Raw genomic sequence first — 21,156 nt, 5'->3', positions numbered from 1 at the left:
CTTAAATAGGAAAGTTATTTAAATATCATGCAAAAATAATAAAATCATGTAAAAAGTGATTGTGATATATATATGTATATATATATAATTTAGAACAACATTTCATTGATAATTATAAAGTATATTATGTGAAAATTGTAAGAATAAACTTAAAAAATGGAAATGCAATTGTTTGTAATATTTGTTCTGATAAAAATACAATCAGAACATTAATGTTTATATAAATATATCTTCATATACATTGTAAATCATATTTTAGTTATCAAAATTAAATATTATTTATATAATTTAATTATTACTAGCTATATCTTTATAAATAAAGATTGTAAGATATATATTTTTATGCAATATGAGTTCCCGTGCGACATCGCACGGGTTTCTTTACCTAGTAGTTATAAATAAGATAAGATATTAAAGGCGATATCTGATCAATCGATCGAATGACAAATCGACTTCTTTTTCTAATAGAAATTGACTTTCTTGGTGAATCAAAATCATCACGAAGGAATTATTACGTGTCGCATATGTGCTTGTGGTCTATATATTAAGAAACTTCGTCGATAAAGCACCATATACATATTCAAGAGAATCCCATGCATAAATTTAAAAACAAACCAAATTAAAGATGATCCATTTTGGATCGATCTACTAATCTCAGTCCATTTCGCATACATAAACAACTTGTTTAACCTTTTGCGGGCAATAACCACACTCTAATGTGAGCTATATATGTTTTTTTTTTTAAACTTTGCTATATGGTTTTTGATAGTAGTGTTTTGATCATGTTTCATACCAAAAACAAAACTGTATCTACTGTCTGTCAATATTCTTATTTTTATTTTAATCTCTAAGTAAATCTTTTCTTTTCTCCTAAGTAGATTTTAGTATTCGTAAGTGATGATAACAATTAAAATATCACTTCTGCTGAACTTCTTTACAAAAAAGTATTTGCCACTTTCATTCGGCTTCTTATAATTTCCTACATACCAAACATTTCAAAGGTGGATACTTATAATGAATATATTTTATATTTATCTTACTAGTAAAAATCTTCGCTATATCCACAAAATAGCTACAAATTTTTTGTGGTATCTTCAAAAAGCCAAAGAAAAACCACGAAATTAGAGGTAGAAATCAAATAGAAATGGTAAGTCACAAATTTGCCATGAAACAAAAAGTGGCTAGAAATATATTTTGCCACGAATAATTCATAACAAAATAAAAGGTGGTTTAAATTGTGGGTAATCCACACTAAATTTTTGTGGCTATTTGAATCCATAAACCTTAAACAAACTTTTAAATCCTAAACTTGAAACACAAAATTTTAAACTCTAATCTCTTCATATTTTAAAATTTTAAACTTAAATTCAAATTCTTTTATATTTTTCCAAATTTAATCTCAAATATTAAATTCAATATAAACATTGTACTACAAATACTAAACTTTAAACCATATACAGTAGATCATAAATCTAAACAACCAATATAATTTTCCAAACTCTTTAAAATTAAAAACCTTTAACTTTATAACTTTTATTTAAACTCTAAATATATCTTTACAATTCTAAACTCTAAAAACACAAACTTTAAAATAAAAATAAAAATAAAAATAAAATATAATTAATAACTTCTATTTATTTTTATTGGTTAATTACAATAAATTACAGTTCAAATTACTTATTTTTGGGTTTCTTCCCATCCCATCTCACAACTCTATCTTTTTATTTTCTTTATTTTATTTAAGTTTCCTTTTAAAAAAATTCCAACTGACTTATATAATAAAAAAAAATTATAAATTTAAAAGAAAATATTATTTATATATAATATTATTTAATAGAAAAGAAAGTTTACAAAAATATTCTTGATATTAGACTAAACAAATATTCTTCCATTTTAAAATTATCGGTTATGTTTATATGTAACTTTGTACCCATCATCACTTTATTTTTTCTAATAATTGTACTTTAATTTGAAATAATATATGCAACAAAGTATAACCGGAAAATAAATAATTGAACCTATCAATTATTTCATCTAAAATAAAATATTTAACGAAGAATAATATATTATTATTTATAATAATATATAAATATAAATTATAGAATGACTCAACATATCAATAATTAAATATGAAATTCTCAAATAATATTATAAAGATATTAATCAACTATGTCAATTAAGTTCTTTTGTATTACTTATACTATATATGCATGAGGTTCAAAAGAGTATTGCTGGTATATTCATTTTTGTAACTTTGATTTGATCAACACATTAATTTTTTTTACTATTTCATTCTCAAAACAACATATACTAAATTATAAAAAATCTTACTGAATATATTTACAATCTAAGATAAGAATCAAATTAAATGCAAATAAAAAACAATCAAGTTTTTGATCTATAAAGCAAAAATATTATGGTTGACTCGGAAAAAATATATGTGATCATATATCCATATAATAAACAAAAAGATGAGATATTATATATATGAAATTTTACGTATAATTAAAATAACATAATCTTGTTTAAAATAAATAATACATATTAATTAAAAAATTATGTTAAAATAAATTAAAATATTAATAAATTAGTATAATGTATTTACTTTTAAATTTTTTATATCCATGTACAAGCACGGAAAAATCACATAGTTTCATGGTAAAACACAATTTTTTTTCCACCAAACGATCATTGACTTTTTACAGATCTAGCCACAATTTAAATTTTCTACGATTGTATATCCACACTTTTTTATTATTGGCTTTTTGTGGCTAATGCTTTATATAGTTACAAAATTTCCTTCTTTTTTTGTAAACATTATTTTTTACGGGATTTCCAGCTTGGCTTAGTCATCTTTATGTTTAAAGTAGGCTTTGTCTACGCTGAAATCAAAATCTGTTTTCATTTGGATTTCGTATGATCTTCATTGTAATCAAAATCAAAATTTCCTTCATAGCCATAAAAAAAAATTTGTGGTTATACCCAATTTTTTTGCTTGTGCGGCCTTACCCAATATATCATAGTTTGAATCACAAATACAGTATAAACTCTTTAAATTAATATTCTATAAATTAATATACACTAAATTTTTTTATAAATAATATAATTTTATAGTCTCAAATTGAGTTTTTGGTTCAATTAGTATATCGAAAAATTAATATCTCTATAAATTAATAAAAAATTATAGTTTTGGTGTAGTCCCAACATTATTAATTTATAGAGGTTTCACTATATATATATGGTCGGATGTTATAATAAGGCAACTTTCGAATGTCCATCAACATAGAAGTATGAACATTACGTATCTGTTTACTTTTAATCCTGAAATTTTCTATTTTCCTTCATTCTATTTTTTTCTCTCATTTATAGTACTTTTGGAATGATCACCATTTGGAGCCTATATGGTTGAGTGTAATAACAATAACCATGTATATTCATGACAAGACTCCACAAGCCTTGAACATATCCTAGTTGGAGTTATGTATGTAAGCTAATTAATGACATGTCATACATACAAAGTTTGTGCCTCCATATATATAGATATGGGGTTGTGTGAAAAAAGGGAATGATGATTGTTGATGGTAGTGGGAAATAGCATGATGGTGTTACCATAAGAGTTTCTTAAGAAATATAAGGATACCCATTGAAATGGTCCTTTCTTTGGGGCAAAGCGTGCCGTATTTTCCCTTTTTATATTTATTATTTGAAAAACGTATTGTTTTGCATCTTGTGCAAACTTTGGTATTTAAACTTTTTACCTATGACGTGAAAAGATCTAATCTTGAAAAAACCGACACTCAAGATGCAAAGATAACTCCTAGCCATTGTTGGAGTGTCTTAGAATCTTCTATCAAAATATTCAAACCAAACCAATTTATATGTTAAGTTTAGGTATTTTGATATGTGTTATTCAAATTTATATGCAATATATTATTTTATTTATAGATTCTGCAAAAATGTAAAGTATATAATGAATTTTAAAATTTTAAAATTATTTAAATTAGTTATCCAAATCCAAACCAAACCCGCAAAAATCCGAACCGAACCCAAACCAAAATTTTAAAATAAATAGAGATAAAATCTTTGACCCAAAAAATCCGAAACAGGAATATACCATAACCAAACCCGAATGGGTGTCCCAGTGCCCACCCCTAACCGACATATTACAATGTGAGATATCATATGTACATAAGTAACATAACGATTGAGTGTTTGAAACCCTTCTATCATACTAAATAGTTCATACCAGTGTTTATAAACCCAATCCGAACACTGAATTGGATAATTTTTGGATCATCAGGATCACTGGATTGAGCGTTGTTGAACCGCAGATCAATAGATTAATAAATTGTAATATATAGTTATTTATGAAAAGAAGATTATTAACCATTAAAAATATAAGATGATACTAAATTTTTATTTACAAAATATCTTTAAATATTTTTTTTAATTTCAATTTTCATCCATCATGAAAATAAATTATTTGATTATTTTTAATACCAATAAAGAATTTTATCTAAAAATAAGATAATAAATAATTAGAGAAAATATTATAAAATTAACTTTTAAATCTAAAATAGATAAACACACAAACTTATAATAGATTATGAATAAAAACTAAAATAATAGTCTAATACTATCATATCAATAAATATTACCATTTTCTTCATTTTTTTTCGAATGAAAGTACAAAGTTCATCAAAGTCTAAGAATAAAAAATGTAATTTATTCAATTTTCTGTAATATTAAAGTGTTTGAACAGTTTAATCAATTTTTTTAAAAAAATATTAACCATTTTTGTAGTTTTTATCGGGGCAGCCGGTGTCGGATCACACGTTAATGTTTGTTTTGGGGGAAGGGGGAGGGGGAGGGGGGTTATCGGGTTTTATCAGATTTTAGTTAATGATTTAAAAAAAAAAATTAAACCGAATTATTTACGGATCATCAAATATACCGGTTTGACCATGAAACTGTATCGAATATGAAAACACTAATTTGTACCAAATATCGCAAGAAAAATCTAAAAAGATTGTACATGATTGTAAGAATAGTGGTATTATGTAATAGATAATTATATAAATATAAATTACTATATATTAATAATGTCAAAAACTATACGTGGTAGTTTATTGGTAGGCAAATTATAGGAGGATCCAGTTTTAAAATAACCTCACGACACTAAAATCTACGTGAATACAAATTAGTTTGGGTCTCTTCATGAGTTACGATTATACTACTAAAAAAATTATTATAAAATTATAAAATATACTCTACGTTTCATAATAGTTGATGTTTTACAAAATATTTGTTGTTTCAAAATAGATGAAGTTTTGATATATTTATATTATTTTTAAATTTACTGAAAATTGTGTAACCAGTTAGATTTTGCAGTTATTTTATAATTGGTTGAATGATTTTTAAATTATATTTGTGAAGTTATTTTTTGGAAAAAAATAAACTTCTTAATCTTTGTGCAATGAGTCAAAACATCATGTATTGTAAAACAGATAGAGTATGAAAACGATTGGTAAGGGTCGTAGCTTTATATTTTTTGATGTAAACTTTAATTTGTACATTTATTTACTGTAGTTTTTATTGATGTAGTTTTTTTTTTGCACTTTTTTTGCACTTTTTTTTTGCTGTAGCTTTCTAAAGCATTTTTTTTTTTTTGCTTTGAAAATAAAGTTCTCGATTCATTTTTAATTTTCATGAAAATAATTTTGTTGTAAGTTTTTTTAAACAAAGAAAGCTTGATTAATTGATATATATAATTTTAAATTAAATTTTAATTTTCTAAAACATCTACAACCACAACTAAACATCCTTTATATACTAAAGCACAAGTCACTTGGCCAATAAAAATTTGACACATGGCATTTGTTATATAATTTTTTTTGAAAAAATAAAAGCAAAATAAAAATTGAAAAACGTAAAAACAGTTCAGCTTATTAATTTTCTTTATTTATTTTTGATATAAATTAAAATCCCCTAAAATTTCTCACAGTAACCATGATCTCCTCACGATCTTTGAACAGTTAAATTTTTCCGATAGAAAATTTGACTCAACAATTCTATAAATTCATCTCTGCATGCATTTTCCTAAATTATTTGCAGTGGCTCCAATTAATCTCTTTTTTTTTCTCAAAGTGATGAAAATTCAGTTTTTAACTTCTGAAGATCGTACATGTCATTCTTCTGCAGTCTTATTTACTAGACATCTTCGCAACAATAGCCTTTAAGGATTTTTTCACCGAAGAAGAGAAAAGAAAGCACACATTTTCTATGGTAAAGCTTCCTGCAAAGTTTTTTTTTTGTTGGTAAACGCTTCCTGCGTTGATAGAAGAAAGTTAAAATTCTGGTTAGTGAAACTAAACACGTCTGGATTTTTTATGACTCAAATCGTAATTTGCTTCATGTTTTTTATGAACTTTTTTCCACTAACGTATTATAATTTTGTTTTATTCTTTTGTTCTTCTAGATATTAGCAAAATTTATGTACTTTCTGCAGTAAAAGGTATACCTAATAAATTAGGTCAATTCTGTTTTTAAAATGGACTAAATTAATTTTCATTTTTCGAACATAAGATTATTTGTTGTCGTGGTGGTAATTCAAGAAAAGAAAAATAATAAGCTCACGTTAAAAACACACACTTATTAAAAACCTCAGATCAGCTTGAGAAGCATCACAAGAGAAAAAGAGAAAATATGGTGATAACAAGAAGGTAAAAATGAGGCTTAAGAGACTCATGTCTACTTCTAGACGATTAAAAACTAACATCAGGTTGGTATTTCTTATTTTTGCATGCTTATATTATTTTTGGATTAACGTAAGCTTTTGTAGATTTTTTCAGAAACAAAAGCTTTAGAATCATTGAAATATTTAAGTCAAAAAGTACAGCACTGAAAGTGAAAAAAATAAATATACAGAGAAGATTTAAAACAGGTACGGATTATCTACAAGTAAAGTTGATATTTTAATGTTTTCTCTTAATTTTCCTATAATGATTTTGAAACATTTATAAAAATAATAATGCTTCTCTAAAACATGTAAGAGAATATTTAAAACACGCGAATTTCAAAATAAAATTTATTTTCACAGTAAATTATATATATTCTATATAATTAAAATATGTATAAAATAATAATGTCCGTGCATAGCACGAAATTTATACTAGTTCTCTATAAAACAACAAATTGTCATATTCTTAAATTGAAATGATGCTCAAGAAACGAGAAAAAGGAGAAATGTATGAGAAGATGATCGGTCGAAACCCCACAAACCCATTATTTTTGTTTTCTTTTTCTCTCGGTGGGGATCACAATCTCCATTTTTTGTGTTTAATAGTTTAATCATTACTAAATTTTGACCCGCACGTCCGTGCGAATGTATTTTTTAAAATAATATGATGCTATTTGCTTTTTATGTCACTATTTAGAGTTGGGCAAAAAACTCGAATTCGAAGAATCAAACCAATCCCAATCCGAATAAGTAGTACTAAATCCGAACCGGAATGGATTAAATAACTGAATTATTCAAAATGTTGGTATTTGAAGAATTGAAACCTAATCCGATCCGAACCGAATTAATTTGGGTATCCAAAATAGATTTATATACTTATATATATATTAATTATTTTTAGATTTAATATATATAAAAACATCCAAAATATATATGATACTTTTAAGTTCGCATAAATGCTTGAAAATATATACAAATAATTAAACGTAAATATCTTAAATAGTTAAAAAATACTCAAAACTCCAATAATACTTAAATAATTATTAATTCTCTATTCAAATATTTAAACCAAACCTATTTAAATTGGTTATCCAAATCATAACCAAATCCTCAAAGATCTGAACTGAACACGAAATCCCAAAAAGATTCGAAAACGAATTCGAACGCCCATCCCTAATCACTATTATATACTATATGTGTTATCATAGATTACAAAATATGTGTTATCATATAATTAATCGTATTTTATACGTACCATCAAATAAGTTTTCTTATAATTAATAATATTTTATACGTACAATCATATAAATAATCAAATATATTATATTTTAAAATTTAATGTGAAATATAAAAACTATAATTTAAGTTGATGTTTAAAATTGGGCTTTGTATTGTATTTTTATTATATATATTGAAAACATTTTTATAATAGTTATTGGAAAATATGTTAGTAAAAATCAAATTTTGAATATATGTAAATTTTTGAATGAATTTTTGATATAAATTAATTTTAAATTATTATTTTGATTTGAATATATATATCAAGTACCATAGAGTTATTACTTTTTAATATGATGTAATGGACTTTCAATTTTTTTAGTAGCATAAGCCCATTATTTTTTTTTAGTAGCATAAGCCATTATTATTTTTTTCTAACTTACTGCTATCCATGTTTCCAAACAGTACTATTTTTTAATTACTATCCATATTGCCAAACAATCCTAACGTGTACTTCTACTTTAATAATATAGATAACTAGGTGATTTTCCCGTGCTCATGCACGGGTATAAATGTTTTTGAAGTAAATATACTATAATAATTGATTGATATTTACTTTTAATTTTAAATTAATTTATAATTTGTAAGCATCATTTATATTTATAATATTATATTACTTTAATAATACACTAGATTCTGACCCGCCCTTTCAAAAGGCAGGAAAAATCTTTTGTTTTAAACTTTTGTTTAGAAAATTAATTTTCATATTTGTGTTTTCATTGTTAAAAAGAAGTTAAACATTGTTCGTAGTGCTGAATTTTGAACCTGTGCAAGATTTTATATTTAGAAAATTAAATAGGTTAAAATTATTAGTTTGTGTGTCCATAAATTTTGTATAAACATATAAAGTGGACAGTTAAATACAAACAATGCATCAGTTATATGTTCTCTACAATGCATCCGTCTTAATTTATTTTAGTGGCCATTCAGTTTAGTTTGTTTTTATTGTGAATTCAATGGAAGTGGAAGTTTTAATATTCTCAATATATAACCATCCACTAATATATGCATTAGAGTGAAATGGTTCCCGAGATTTTTGGGATTAAAGTGGAGGGTTAATAAAAAGTAGTTACAGTTATTTTTAAGTAGATCACGTGGAAAAAATGTTGGACTAAACTTATATCAATAGGTCATGTTTCTAATTTAATAGAATATATATGATTTTATATATGTTATATTTAATCGGTTTTGTTGTTTTTACAGTCAATTTAGTCATCATTTGCATAATTTGGAATGCATCTATGAATTCAACTATAATATTTTTTATTCTAAATATATTAAAATTTTGATTAATTTCTTATTTGCATTTAGGTGGTTATTGTCTTAAATATATAAATATATTTTATGAATATTATGTATAACTTCAACTATTTTGTGCTTAGACTAAAATAAAATAAAATAAACTAAAGTGTCTGATTCTAATTTACATAAATTAATATAAGGATAATATTCTGAAGTCTCATGCATATATATATAAATTTTAGAAAATAACTAAATTGTAACAGTTGTTTAATATTTTATTTTCATTTTAATATGTTTTGAGTTGTTCTATGATTTATATTTATAAAATAAATTACTATTCTTATAAAATTATATATTTTTATTTTAGTTAAATCTATGATTTTATATATAAGTTAGATTAGTCGAATCACTCATGTTGTGAGTATATTGAGTTATTGTTATTCTTTCAAATTCAAATGATATATTTTTATTTTTATTATAATCAAGTCAAATCAAATCAATTTTATTTATCGTTTAAACGTGCATGTATTTTCATAATATTTATCAAATTATATATTGATGTTTTTAAAAATAAATTATAAAAGAAAGTGATGCTCAATAGGAAGTTACATACATAAGTAGGTGATACATTTCTGGAAGCTCATGAACACATATTAATATTTATAATAATTAAAATATTCTATAAATTCTAAATAACTTTATGCCTTTGATTTATTGAATGGAAACTAAAATTTATTTAAGTTAATATTAAAAATGAGAATTCAGATTTGCTATGGTATTTTGATTATAGTTATATTAAGTTCCACAAACATAAAATTTAAAAGAAAATTTAATATTAAAAAACAAATAACTTTAATAATGATAAAATATAATATATCTATTTTGCAACTATTTGATTTTTTTTTTGTTTTCAATATCTCTTAAAAATAAGCAGTACACAAAATTGTAATTTTATTTGAAAATAATATTATATAAGTAAAATATAATTTATCGATATTATTTCTGATGTAATTGGAAGCTATTATAGTCAACAAAATATATGAAAAATAAACAAATCACTTCAATAATACTAATTATAAACTATTTTTAGTCAATTAAACATATATCAATTTATGTTTCTCAATTATTTTGTGTAATCTTCTAAGAAAATAGTTAGATATATAAAAATACTTCTATTAGTTTGAATTTTTTTTTGTATTGTTTAAAATTATGTTTTGAAAGAAATGTTATTTCTTTTTCTAATATCAAGATTGTCCGTGTAAATTTTTTTAATAAAATCACATTATATACAAATTTATGTTTTTCATCTACAAAAATATAAATATAAATAAAGTATTTTATTACTTCAAAACTATATTTTGTTTTATTTAAAAATATTTTTTAAATGTAATATTACTACTTTGTGAACTTTCTTTTTTTTTTGAAATCATATTATATATACATATATTTTCGTTTTCAATTTTTTTTTAACTTTATAAAAAATTTCCTTTTTTATTATATGTATATGTTTTTGGAAATTTTTTAAAAGGAAACTAAATAAAAAAATAATAATGTTTAATATTTTTAATTCATTAAGGGTATCAGTGTAATCAACTATCGTGAGAGTTAATATGAGAGCGACACATAGGAAACTGACTTCTCAAATAATATTATAGAGATATCTCTTAAAAATAAGCAGTACACAAAATTGTAATTTTATTTGAAAATAATATTATATAAGTAAAATATAATTTATCGATATTATTTCTGATGTAATTGGAAGCTATTATAGTCAACAAAATATATGAAAAATAAACAAATCACTTCAATAATACTAATTATAAACTATTTTTAGTCAATTAAACATATATCAATTTATGTTTCTCAATTATTTTGTGTAATCTTCTAAGAAAATAGTTAGATATATAAAAATACTTCTATTAGTTTGAATTTTTTTTTGTATTGTTTAAAATTATGTTTTGAAAGAAATGTTATTTCTTTTTCTAATATCAAGATTGTCCGTGTAAATTTTTTTAATAAAATCACATTATATACAAATTTATGTTTTTCATCTACAAAAATATAAATATAAATAAAGTATTTTATTACTTCAAAACTATATTTTGTTTTATTTAAAAATATTTTTTAAATGTAATATTACTACTTTGTGAACTTTCTTTTTTTTGAAATCATATTATATATACATATATTTTCGTTTTCAATTTTTTTTAACTTTATAAAAAATTTCCTTTTTTATTATATGTATATGTTTTTGGAAATTTTTTAAAAGGAAACTAAATAAAAAAATAATAATGTTTAATATTTTTAATTCATTAAGGGTATCAGTGTAATCAACTATCGTGAGAGTTAATATGAGAGCGACACATAGGAAACTGACTTCTCAAATAATATTATAGAGATATTTTATAATAGACTAATAATCATAAATTCGTATCGAGTATTCATTAATCCATATTTAAAGTAAAAAATCCCCTTCATAGACATTATACCTCGAAGATCCTCGGCCGTATTCTTTCCAAAAGAAAAAAAAAATCCTCGGCCGTATTAATTTGTAAAGATAACAAATAAATATCCCCATAAAAGCAATCAGACTTATGTTGACCGGTGATAGCCGGTGAAGTTATCGTCACTGGCAAAAGCGTGACTGGATACCGTCAAGCAAATTAAAATGCAAACATAATCTTTTATTATACTAGGGTCGGCCCGCCCTACGGGCGGGAATTTAATAATAAAAGTTGTTTTATATAAATTTATATTAATTTATGAAGCATTTAAAAATCATGATAGATTGAAAATTATATTATAAAAAATAATAATGAATAGAATTCTGAGATCATATTGTTATTTTTAATAAACATTTTTGGTTTGGAATTAAAATGACAGTATCATTCGTTATTCTATTCTCTATTTTCAGAGAATACAAAATTAGCAAAAATATTTCAGAATACTATGATAATATATATATGTTTTATAATTCGTGAATCTTATATATCAAAACAGAAGTCACAACTTTGATTTATGTGTGATTTTTTTTTTAAAATGGATCTAATGGACATATTCCTAAAAAGTCATGTTACATTTAATCTCTAATCTTATCATTTAAATTTTAAGTCTACCAGAAATTTTTATTGGGCTATTAATAATTGGATTTAAACAATAGATGATCTACTGGATTTATATATTGTATAAATTAAATAGATATAATTTAATGTTGTAATACTATACCTCCATATGTTAATTATTTAAATATTTATCGATGTTAACTTTTAAAATTATAAAGATTTTTTTAAAATAACAAAAATCATATTATCTAACAATGATTAATATTTACTACTTTGGACGAATGAAAACAAATTTTAAACTATATAGTTTATTTTAAAAATTAAACAAAAACTAAATGTTTAATTATTTACTCGATAATATAAATCTATGAAGCGAAAAGTTTATTTTTTAAAGACTTTCTAAATTTATGAAATGTTACAATGTTTTTGAATATGACAATAGAATAATATTTTACTAATCTTTATATATATAGTTACGATTTTAATAATGAAATACATATAGAAGAATATACAAATACATGTGAAAGTTTGAAACAATCTATTTAATGAAAAAATATACCGTAAGTTTATTATGTTTTAAAAATTGATAGAAACATATGTATTATAATATATATACCAATTAAAAATTGAAAACAAAATATTTATATAAAATAAATGAAAACAAAAACCTGCGCGCTTGCACGGATGGTGATTTAGTTGTTTTTAAGTTACTGCCACGTGGGAACGTGAAAATGAATAGTCCCATGTATGATGTTGATTTGTATTTTGTATGCATTTGTTTTACCTTTGTGTGTGTTGTGTATCTCGCTACCAATCATATGCCATTATTTTCCCCTTTGCAGTATAAGGGCTTACATTCTAGTCTTGCATTGATCCTTCATATTAGTGTCTGTTTACCAAGCTTTTTTGTTATGTTGGTACAGATTATGTGATCTTCACCCTTTTCTATGTTTTGTTCTGATGGGTAGGGAAACGCTTTGACCTTTTTGTTTGCAGTGAAAGTTGTGTTGGCTTTAATTTTGTTTTTCTTATTGATGATAGTGTGTGGGAAATCATATATATATTATGTCTCGAAAAGAATGTATCATATAGACGCAGCTATTACTATTACTACCAGGACTAATAAACACAGAAATACCATGCATCACGATGTCAACCCTGTAAAACGAAAACATATTTGTTTTTCATGGTCTTGTATTATATAACACTGATCCATCAACATCTCTTAGCAATTCTAAGCGCTATTAGCTCTCCAAATCGTCGATTTCAGAAGGAAACTAAGAACAAATCAGAAACGTAAAATGCGGAAGCATAAATTCAGAAACAAACTGGCGCAAACCATTTATGTAACCAATGGCGCAAACTCAAGAGCATATTAATTCAGTGTGTTCTCTAGCCTGAAAATATGAAAGTAGAAATAACAAATCAAAAGACAAAATGGAGAAAACAAACCAACTGTGATAATGAATATAAGAAAGAGTCTCATGTATTCAAGGCGTAGTTAAGTTAAATACCAAAAAAACAACAACACTGCTATGTTTATTGACAGAATAAAAGTTTTAAATAAAACACTCGTACGTAACACTCTTACGTCATAGGGTGCCAAATGCGAACAGTGCCATCCTCAAAACCTGTGGGTATTATTGGAAGCTCCGGCTGGAAACATACTGCAGATACATTGTGCGTGAGCCCTCCTAGCGTCTGGACACAACTTTTGGTTTCATAGTCCCATTCATGTCAGATTCCTCATCTTCTCTTGGACCTTCCCCTTAAAAATAACAACAAATCAATGATTGGTCAAAAACCAACATAACAATCAACCTATAAACAAACACTTGATTGACACTCTGTTTTATCAGTTAATAACACAATTCTGAGCAAGTACGCACACCATCTGTGAAGAATTTCCTTTTGTCTCAATAGCTTTTCCAACTTGTTTATTCATTCAAAGTTGTACGTTAGTATAACTTGGAAAAGGAACCTAAGATACATAATAACATTAATGTGAGAAGGAGTCACTCACAGTAGCTTTAAACATAGTGGAGGATTTAAATATGGATGAGGTTATAGTTTCAGTAATTAAATTCCGTTTAAGAAATGTTATTCACATCAGAACATTAGTTAATTTTGAAAGACATGTCCCACGCCATAACTCAATTTGTATAAAAACCATTCTACCACCCAAAACGAATATGATACAACCGCCATTGATGTCAATGTCATATACAGACTGACTTTACTGATTTGAGTTTCTGTCAAGGCAAAAGAGAATTTCTTCTATCGATATGAAATTCGTAGAAGAAAGAACATGTTATGGTTTCTCAAGATGATTCTTCTTTAACACACATTCAATCATAATCCGACCATAATCTACGGACTTTTAACTTTCCTCAACCTCAAGTCAAACAGCATGTAATTAAGAGGAGGGTCTAGCCGCAGAAGACCGACCTCTGAACCCAACAACACTTAGTTTCTTACCTGTTCTTTCTGAACCTTTCTTCCCCCTTGCAGCTATCGATCTGGATCCAACCGTCTTTAATATGTTTCTCTTGGGCTTTGTGGATTTTTTCTGGAGGAGATGATGCTCTTCCCGAAGTTGACCCTCTCACTGAAGTAGAATTTCTCACTGGTGTCTTTACACCTGCGATCTTGCAGGTGGAGATGATGATGTTCCTCTGTCTCTAGTGTTTCGTTGCTTGCTCACTGCTCTGATCTGCTTAACGCTCCTTCCTTTCTCTTGAGTGATTTGGGTCCTTGCATGCTTGTGTGCTTTGAATATAGCATGCTTGAGTGCTTCTCTAATGGCTATGTTCTCACATCGACTTGTCCTTCTCTGCCTTTAGTGCATTGTTATATGGTCTCTCATGTTGCGCCTACAGATACAGTATGAACAAATCTTATTCAGACAAAGTTTTAAACAAACAAAAGAGAGAGATATTAAGACACATAACCTTAAGCTGAGTTCTTCTGTTCTGGAACCAGAACTTTATTTGTCTTGGAGCCAAACCCTATTCTCTGCTAAGTTGGTTCTCTGCTTATCATCTGGATGAGGACACTCCTTGAAACTCCTGCAAGAGATTCAAACCATTATAAGAGTGTATGAATCAAAAAAAAGAGAGAGAGAGAGAGTACTTGCTTTTCATGACGAAACAAAAGAGACACGAAGCATATCGACCCAAAAAAGCAGAAGCCTAGCCTCCCAAAACCGCAGAAGCTTAGCCTCGACAACGGAGGAGCAGTTGCCGGACTTCAGATTGGAGAAGAAAACCCTAGAATTAGCCATATCACAATCTTTCTGTATGAGATACGAAGCTAAGATGAGATGAAGGAGACGAATACTCAACACTTATTTATACTGAAATCGACGACTTTGAGATCGAAAAAGAGCATTGAAGATGGGGAATCAATGAGATTAAACACGAAATCTTTACTCAAACCGTTTCAGAAGGTAAGAGAAAGAGGAAACAACATAGTCGCCGTCGCACAAAGAGGGAAGAGGACCTCGTTTCTTCTCTGCGTATCAGGAATAGAGACGACAGATACTCTATGGGCCCGACACATCTTCACACTTCACGGCCCAAACACTCAACACGCGACAAAGCCCACAAACGTAGAGAATAAATGAAACGATGCGTTTAGGACACGTGTCGGCTTGTCAGGCATCGACTTTCCATGTGGACAATGCGGGAGAGACTCCAACAATTCTTTATATAATTAGATAATACTAGTATTATTGTTTTATTAAAGTCCTGCAACTTCTCAGACAAAAAAAGTTCTTCCACTTCCGTTCGAATGACAGACATTTGCTTATATATAGAAGGACAGAAGCTTTAAACTCCCCTTTTTAATTGCTTGAACAAAAAGCAAAGGAATTATCTCTGTGTTAGTTATTTTTCTGCAGGTTAAAGAAAACCATAAAAAGACATTTCTTCTTCTCTGTTTCCCCGCTTTTATCTTTGAAGTTTGGTTTCTGGAGAAGACAAAAGTTTTCTACTTTTTGTAAAAGTTCGAGGTCTTACAAAAATAATTTACGGGGTCTTCTCAGCTCAAGTTTCATAAAAACTTTGTGAGCCTTTCTTAAGTTTGGTGATGATGGATATGGAGGTTAAACAGATATTGAAGAGTCTATGTTTCAGCTATGGATGGTCTTATGCTGTCTATTGGCGCTCTGACCCCATTAATCCCATGTAACTTCTCCCTCTTTTGCATGCTTCTTTCTTGAATTAGATTTCCATAAAACTAGTTTTTTTCTTTCCATTTTTATCTCATTGATTTGCCTTAGGTTCATTTTTGCATACTTTGAGATGTTACTGTGAATTAATTTTCTTGGATGGAAAATTATGATTTCATTTTCAGGTTACTGAGAGTTGAAGAAACACACAATGATGAACAATCAGCCACACTCGTTGATGATATGATTCTTAAGACTCATGTCTTAGGCCAAGGGTAAGAAGCTCAAATATTCATTCAATGGATATTAATATATTTATGTATCTTCATTAGTCTTCTCTCTTTAATTACTCCAGCATCGTGGGGGAAGCTGCTTTAACCGGTAACTACCAATGGCTGTTCTCAGACACACTTGTTCAGGTTTTGTTCACCTTCTTCACATTTATGTTTGATTCTCTTATGTCCAAATATTATGAAGAATAAGGATGTTTGAATGTTCTTCTGCAGTGTGAGCATGAGTTTCAGAATCAGTTTATCTCTGGCTTTACGGTAAATTTTTAATTTGTTTCAAAGTTAATAGGGTTCATATGATGTATTTAAAATCAGATTCTTATATATGGATGGTAAATTTACAGAGTATCGCAATCATTCCAATAGGATCAAGCGGCGTTGTTCAATTAGGGTCTACTCAAAAGGTTTTGCATATAAAAATAACAAAATGTTTTCCAATGAAATTTATATTGCTTGCTCTGGAAGTCAAAGGACTAAATTAGTGTTTTTTGCATGTATCTCTATGTTGAGATTGTTGAGAGCCGAGAGATGTTGGAAGAAACAGAAAGAGCTCTGCAGGAGAAGCATTCTTTGAAAGTAAAGGATCAGTCGGTAGATCTTGATACTTTGTTTGAGTCTCTAGTACCACTGGTAGACTGTGAGCTTGTCCCTGAATATTTTCAAGAACTCAGCTTCGATGACATCTTCACCGAAGAAGATAATAATCCCCCTTCTTTGCTCTTCGATAAACCAGCCTTTGAAGCATCCCCAAACCCTTCTTCTTCAGACATTAATGAAGATGATGATTCTGTGTTCGACATTCTCAACTCTTACTCTTTGGACGATCTTTACCAGCTGCTGGCTGATGATGATTCCCAAGAACAGGAATGCTCCATGGTGATCCAAGGAAACGACAAGGATCTTTTGGGGATCCATTCCTATGATTGTCCGCAGAAAGGACAGTTATTCTCTGAGCTCATAAGCACTAGGCTTAGCAACAGCACTAGTTGTCTCACAAATGTGCAACAAGAAGATTCTTATTCTGGCCTGAATCAGAGCAAAAGACGGAAACTTGACAACTCAACAAGCTCAAGCTTCTTCATGACTCAAGCGGAGACACTAACACCTCTTAATCCTCCCATGTGGATTGATGAAGACATGGCAGGGAATTGGAAGAAACCTCAAGAAGAAGGAGTGAAGAAGAAGAAGAAAAGAGCAAAGGCAGGAGAAAGCAGGAAGCCGAGGCCTAAAGACAGGCAGATGATACAAGACCGTATCAAGGAGCTACGAGGGATGATTCCAAATGGAGCTAAGGTAAAACACACATCTTAATTAACTAAATGATTAGAGATTAGCATTGAGATCATCACAAATTTTATTTTGAATCTTTCTTGTTTGTGAACAGTGTAGCATTGATACACTGCTTGATCTGACGATAAGACACATGGTGTTCATGCAAAGCATCGCCAAGTACGCTGACAAACTCAAACAACCATACCAGCCTAAGGTGAGTCTCTTAAAATGATGAAACAAATCTACTATTTGTTTTTTTTTTTTTTTTGGGCAAACCTTCATTATATCAAGTAAAGAAACATAGTCTTCACTCCAAAAGGGAGGAGTAAAACAAATATATATTTTTGTTCTTTTGATGATGATTAAATTGGCAACGTATGTGGCAGCTGGTGAAGGAGAAAGAGAGAACGTGGGCGTTGGAAGTGGGGGATGATGAGTCAGTGGTATGTCCGATCATCGTGGAGGATTTGAAGCCGCAAGGACAAATGCAGATAGAGATGGTGTGCCAGGAAAATGGGGATGAGTTTCTTGAGATTGCACATGTGGTGAGAGGTCTAGGTTTGAACATTTTGAAAGGAGTCATGGTAACGAGACAGGGAAGGATATGGGCACACTTGATCGTCGAGGCAAAGCCACACATAACTAGGCGTCAACTCTTCTACTCACTTGTTCACCTCTTTCAACAACAAAACCCACCACACTCCTTTGACCACCAAACATGACTTATAGGACTCAATTATTATTATCTGTTGATTGGTTAAACCTGATTCTTTTGGATTGGTGAACGGAATCGAAATCTGTTGATATATAGTTTAGTTCCACCAATCCTAAAGCGTTCGTTGTTAGAATCATTTACATGAAGGATTTTGGGCTTTACTGCGATTGTGTGTGTGTAATTCATGTAATGCAAAGTCCCGTAATTCCTCCGTAAGACATTCCAAAAATACCCATTAAAGTATTGAATGTGCGATTAAGACACAAAAGATATACCAAAAAAAAAAGGTCATTTTTTTTTAAAAAAAATATTAAATTAATTCAAACAAAAAAGTTGTTTTACTCTTTATGTTACATTGGTATATAATTTTTTTTGTAAAATCAGGATTAAAATTATCTCGTTCTGAACTAACATGATAAACCACATATGTGCACCTTATCACGAATGGAAGAGAGCCTGTTGCCAACGTTCTTATCCACCATTTTGATTACATATCCTGGTGTCATTGGTCCTTCTCCATGCTTATGTTAATTGTGTTCCTTCCATATAGCTTACAAAGTTACTTGGAACATATATCTCACAATAAAAGGCTTTGTTTTGTCTCTATTTTGATTAAGCAGCAGTGATATAATTTGGTCTCATTGGCAGGTATAGCACGTAGCTAACAGCTTATGGGTTAAACCTTTCCAAACCTCCTCTGAAAATTTGCATACGAAGAAAAGAAGATCTCTTGACTCCATCGGATCATTGCATAACACACACGTGTTGGGGTGTTGAGTGTTCCATTGTTGAATCATGTCTCTGTTGCAAGTCTGTTGAGTATTGCAAGCCAAGCCATGAAAGAGTATTTAGGTGTATTAAAAGCGAACCAGGTCCAGGGCTCCCATTTTAGTGGGTAATAATTAAATCAGAAAATAGATTACTGTTATTCAAAGGAGGTTTTTTGTTGTTGTCTTTAATATGTCTAAAGTGCATCATTATAAATGAACTCTTTTTAGGAAAACATACATCTACGTAGTGGCACCGGTTCGAGGAAGGGGTTCTCTACTTTCTCAGGGGTTGTGTTGCTTTTCTTCTGGTTTCTTGGGGTATGATGGCAAAGTTTGGATCTCTTTTGAAGCCGCTTGCTGGTTCTGGTGCTAAATTCCACTCCTTAGAATGCTAATGTGGATGGCTTACATGGTCTTCAGTTTCAATGGCAATTTTGTTTTGTTCTCATTGATGGAACGATGCTATGTGAAGATAGTTTCTTTAAGTTTATGGTATTGTTGTAGCTCTATAGCTTCTAGGGGCTGTCCAGTTTGTGGCTCCGGGTCTTGTTCGGGTTTTCTAAGGCTTTTGTTTAGTTTCTTTTTGGGAATCACTCTATCCTAGTATAGAATGGGATGGTTGTGTATCTTGAACTCTTGTACCTTTGGTGATTAAGATCAATTCAAAGATGACCAAAAAAAAGGAAAACATACATCTCCCATATAGTAGAATTTTCTAATGGATCAACTTTTCATTTATAGAAATATGTTCCATTCATTAAGTCAGAAGAGTCTTTGATGGCCAAACGAACACTCATGAGATCTGAAAACGGAGCTGGATGTGATCAAGTCACAGTATAACCACTTGTTCCACTGTCTCATGAGGCTGGATGCTATAGAGACAGAAGTGGCTTGTAGTGTTTATAAGCTTAGATTACTTGCATCAACTAGCCCATTCTTTAGCTTGTGTTGATTGATATACGTGTTTGAATGCAAGAAAGTAAGAACACACGATAATACAAGTTCCAAGGTTATTAACAAAACCTTGGTATTTCTCGGAGAAATAACAAATAAGTAACAAGTTCTTTAAGTGTTCACCTCACTCACCTTTTTCACCAACCTCACGCCACTCACCCGATGATCTAGAACATAGTAACTAAGTACACCCACAAAGAAGATGATCTCACACCCATTTCCCAGTGTTTATCTCACCCCTCTTTCTACTAGGCTTCAATGACATTACAATAATGAGGTACATTCATATCTTTAGATTGGTAGAACTGATGAAAAAACAGTAGAATTATGCTATAGAAGTAGTATATTTCACAAATGTAATGAACAAAATGATTGGTAGACGAGTTGATGCTTATATATAAAAACGAGTATATGATATATAATTTGTTTATTTTTGGAAAATATAGATATATTATATCTCTAATATATATTGTATATTAACTTTTATATTTTTTAAAATAATGAATTATATTTAATTATATTTTTAATATGGAATAATTTTATTTTCATTTTTAAAAAATAATATAAGTCTATGATATTATTAGATCAAATAAATAAATGATATTAAATTATTTTAATTTTTTAATATTCTAAATACAAATGTTCTACCAAACACTTCGTATG

At 28.3% G+C, this 21,156-nt stretch overlaps 1 protein-coding gene and 1 long non-coding RNA gene across 2 annotated transcripts; one reads left to right on the top strand and one right to left on the bottom strand.

Moving 5' to 3' along the window:
- Nucleotides 1-13,761: 13,761 nt before the first annotated feature.
- Nucleotides 13,762-15,832, bottom strand: LOC125577823. The gene is made up of 5 exons (XR_007316210.1): nt 15,691-15,832; nt 15,454-15,590; nt 15,273-15,389; nt 14,800-15,194; nt 13,762-14,089 (listed from the first exon to the last, which is right to left on the bottom strand). It is a non-coding gene; the product is annotated as an uncharacterized LOC125577823 (long non-coding RNA).
- Nucleotides 15,833-16,077: 245 nt separating this feature from the next.
- LOC106366450 (transcription factor bHLH157-like) lies at nt 16,078-18,982 on the top strand. Its single transcript, XM_013806050.3, has 8 exons — nt 16,078-16,508; nt 16,678-16,767; nt 16,848-16,911; nt 16,999-17,040; nt 17,127-17,186; nt 17,293-18,075; nt 18,167-18,268; nt 18,441-18,982. The coding sequence occupies exons 1-8, from the start codon at nt 16,411-16,413 to the stop codon at nt 18,774-18,776; spliced, it is 1,575 nt and encodes a 524-aa protein (XP_013661504.2). The 5' UTR covers nt 16,078-16,410; the 3' UTR covers nt 18,777-18,982.
- The last annotated feature ends 2,174 nt before the right edge of the window (nt 18,983-21,156 follow it).

The sequence above is a fragment of the Brassica napus genome, chromosome A9, assembly GCF_020379485.1.
Source record: "Brassica napus cultivar Da-Ae chromosome A9, Da-Ae, whole genome shotgun sequence".
Classification (NCBI taxonomy): domain Eukaryota; kingdom Viridiplantae; phylum Streptophyta; class Magnoliopsida; order Brassicales; family Brassicaceae; genus Brassica; species Brassica napus.
This window is presented reverse-complemented; position numbering and strand designations above follow the sequence as displayed.

Excerpts from the sequence above, each read along its gene's own strand:
- LOC106366450 (XM_013806050.3), top strand. The coding sequence starts at position 16,411 with ATGATGGATATGGAGGTTAAACAGATATTGAAGAGTCTATGTTTCAGC. Across the intron at positions 16,912-16,998 it reads TCTCAGACACACTTGTTCAG|TGTGAGCATGAGTTTCAGAA; the intron begins GTTTTGTTCACC and ends GTTCTTCTGCAG. Across the intron at positions 17,187-17,292 it reads AATTAGGGTCTACTCAAAAG|ATTGTTGAGAGCCGAGAGAT; the intron begins GTTTTGCATATA and ends CTCTATGTTGAG.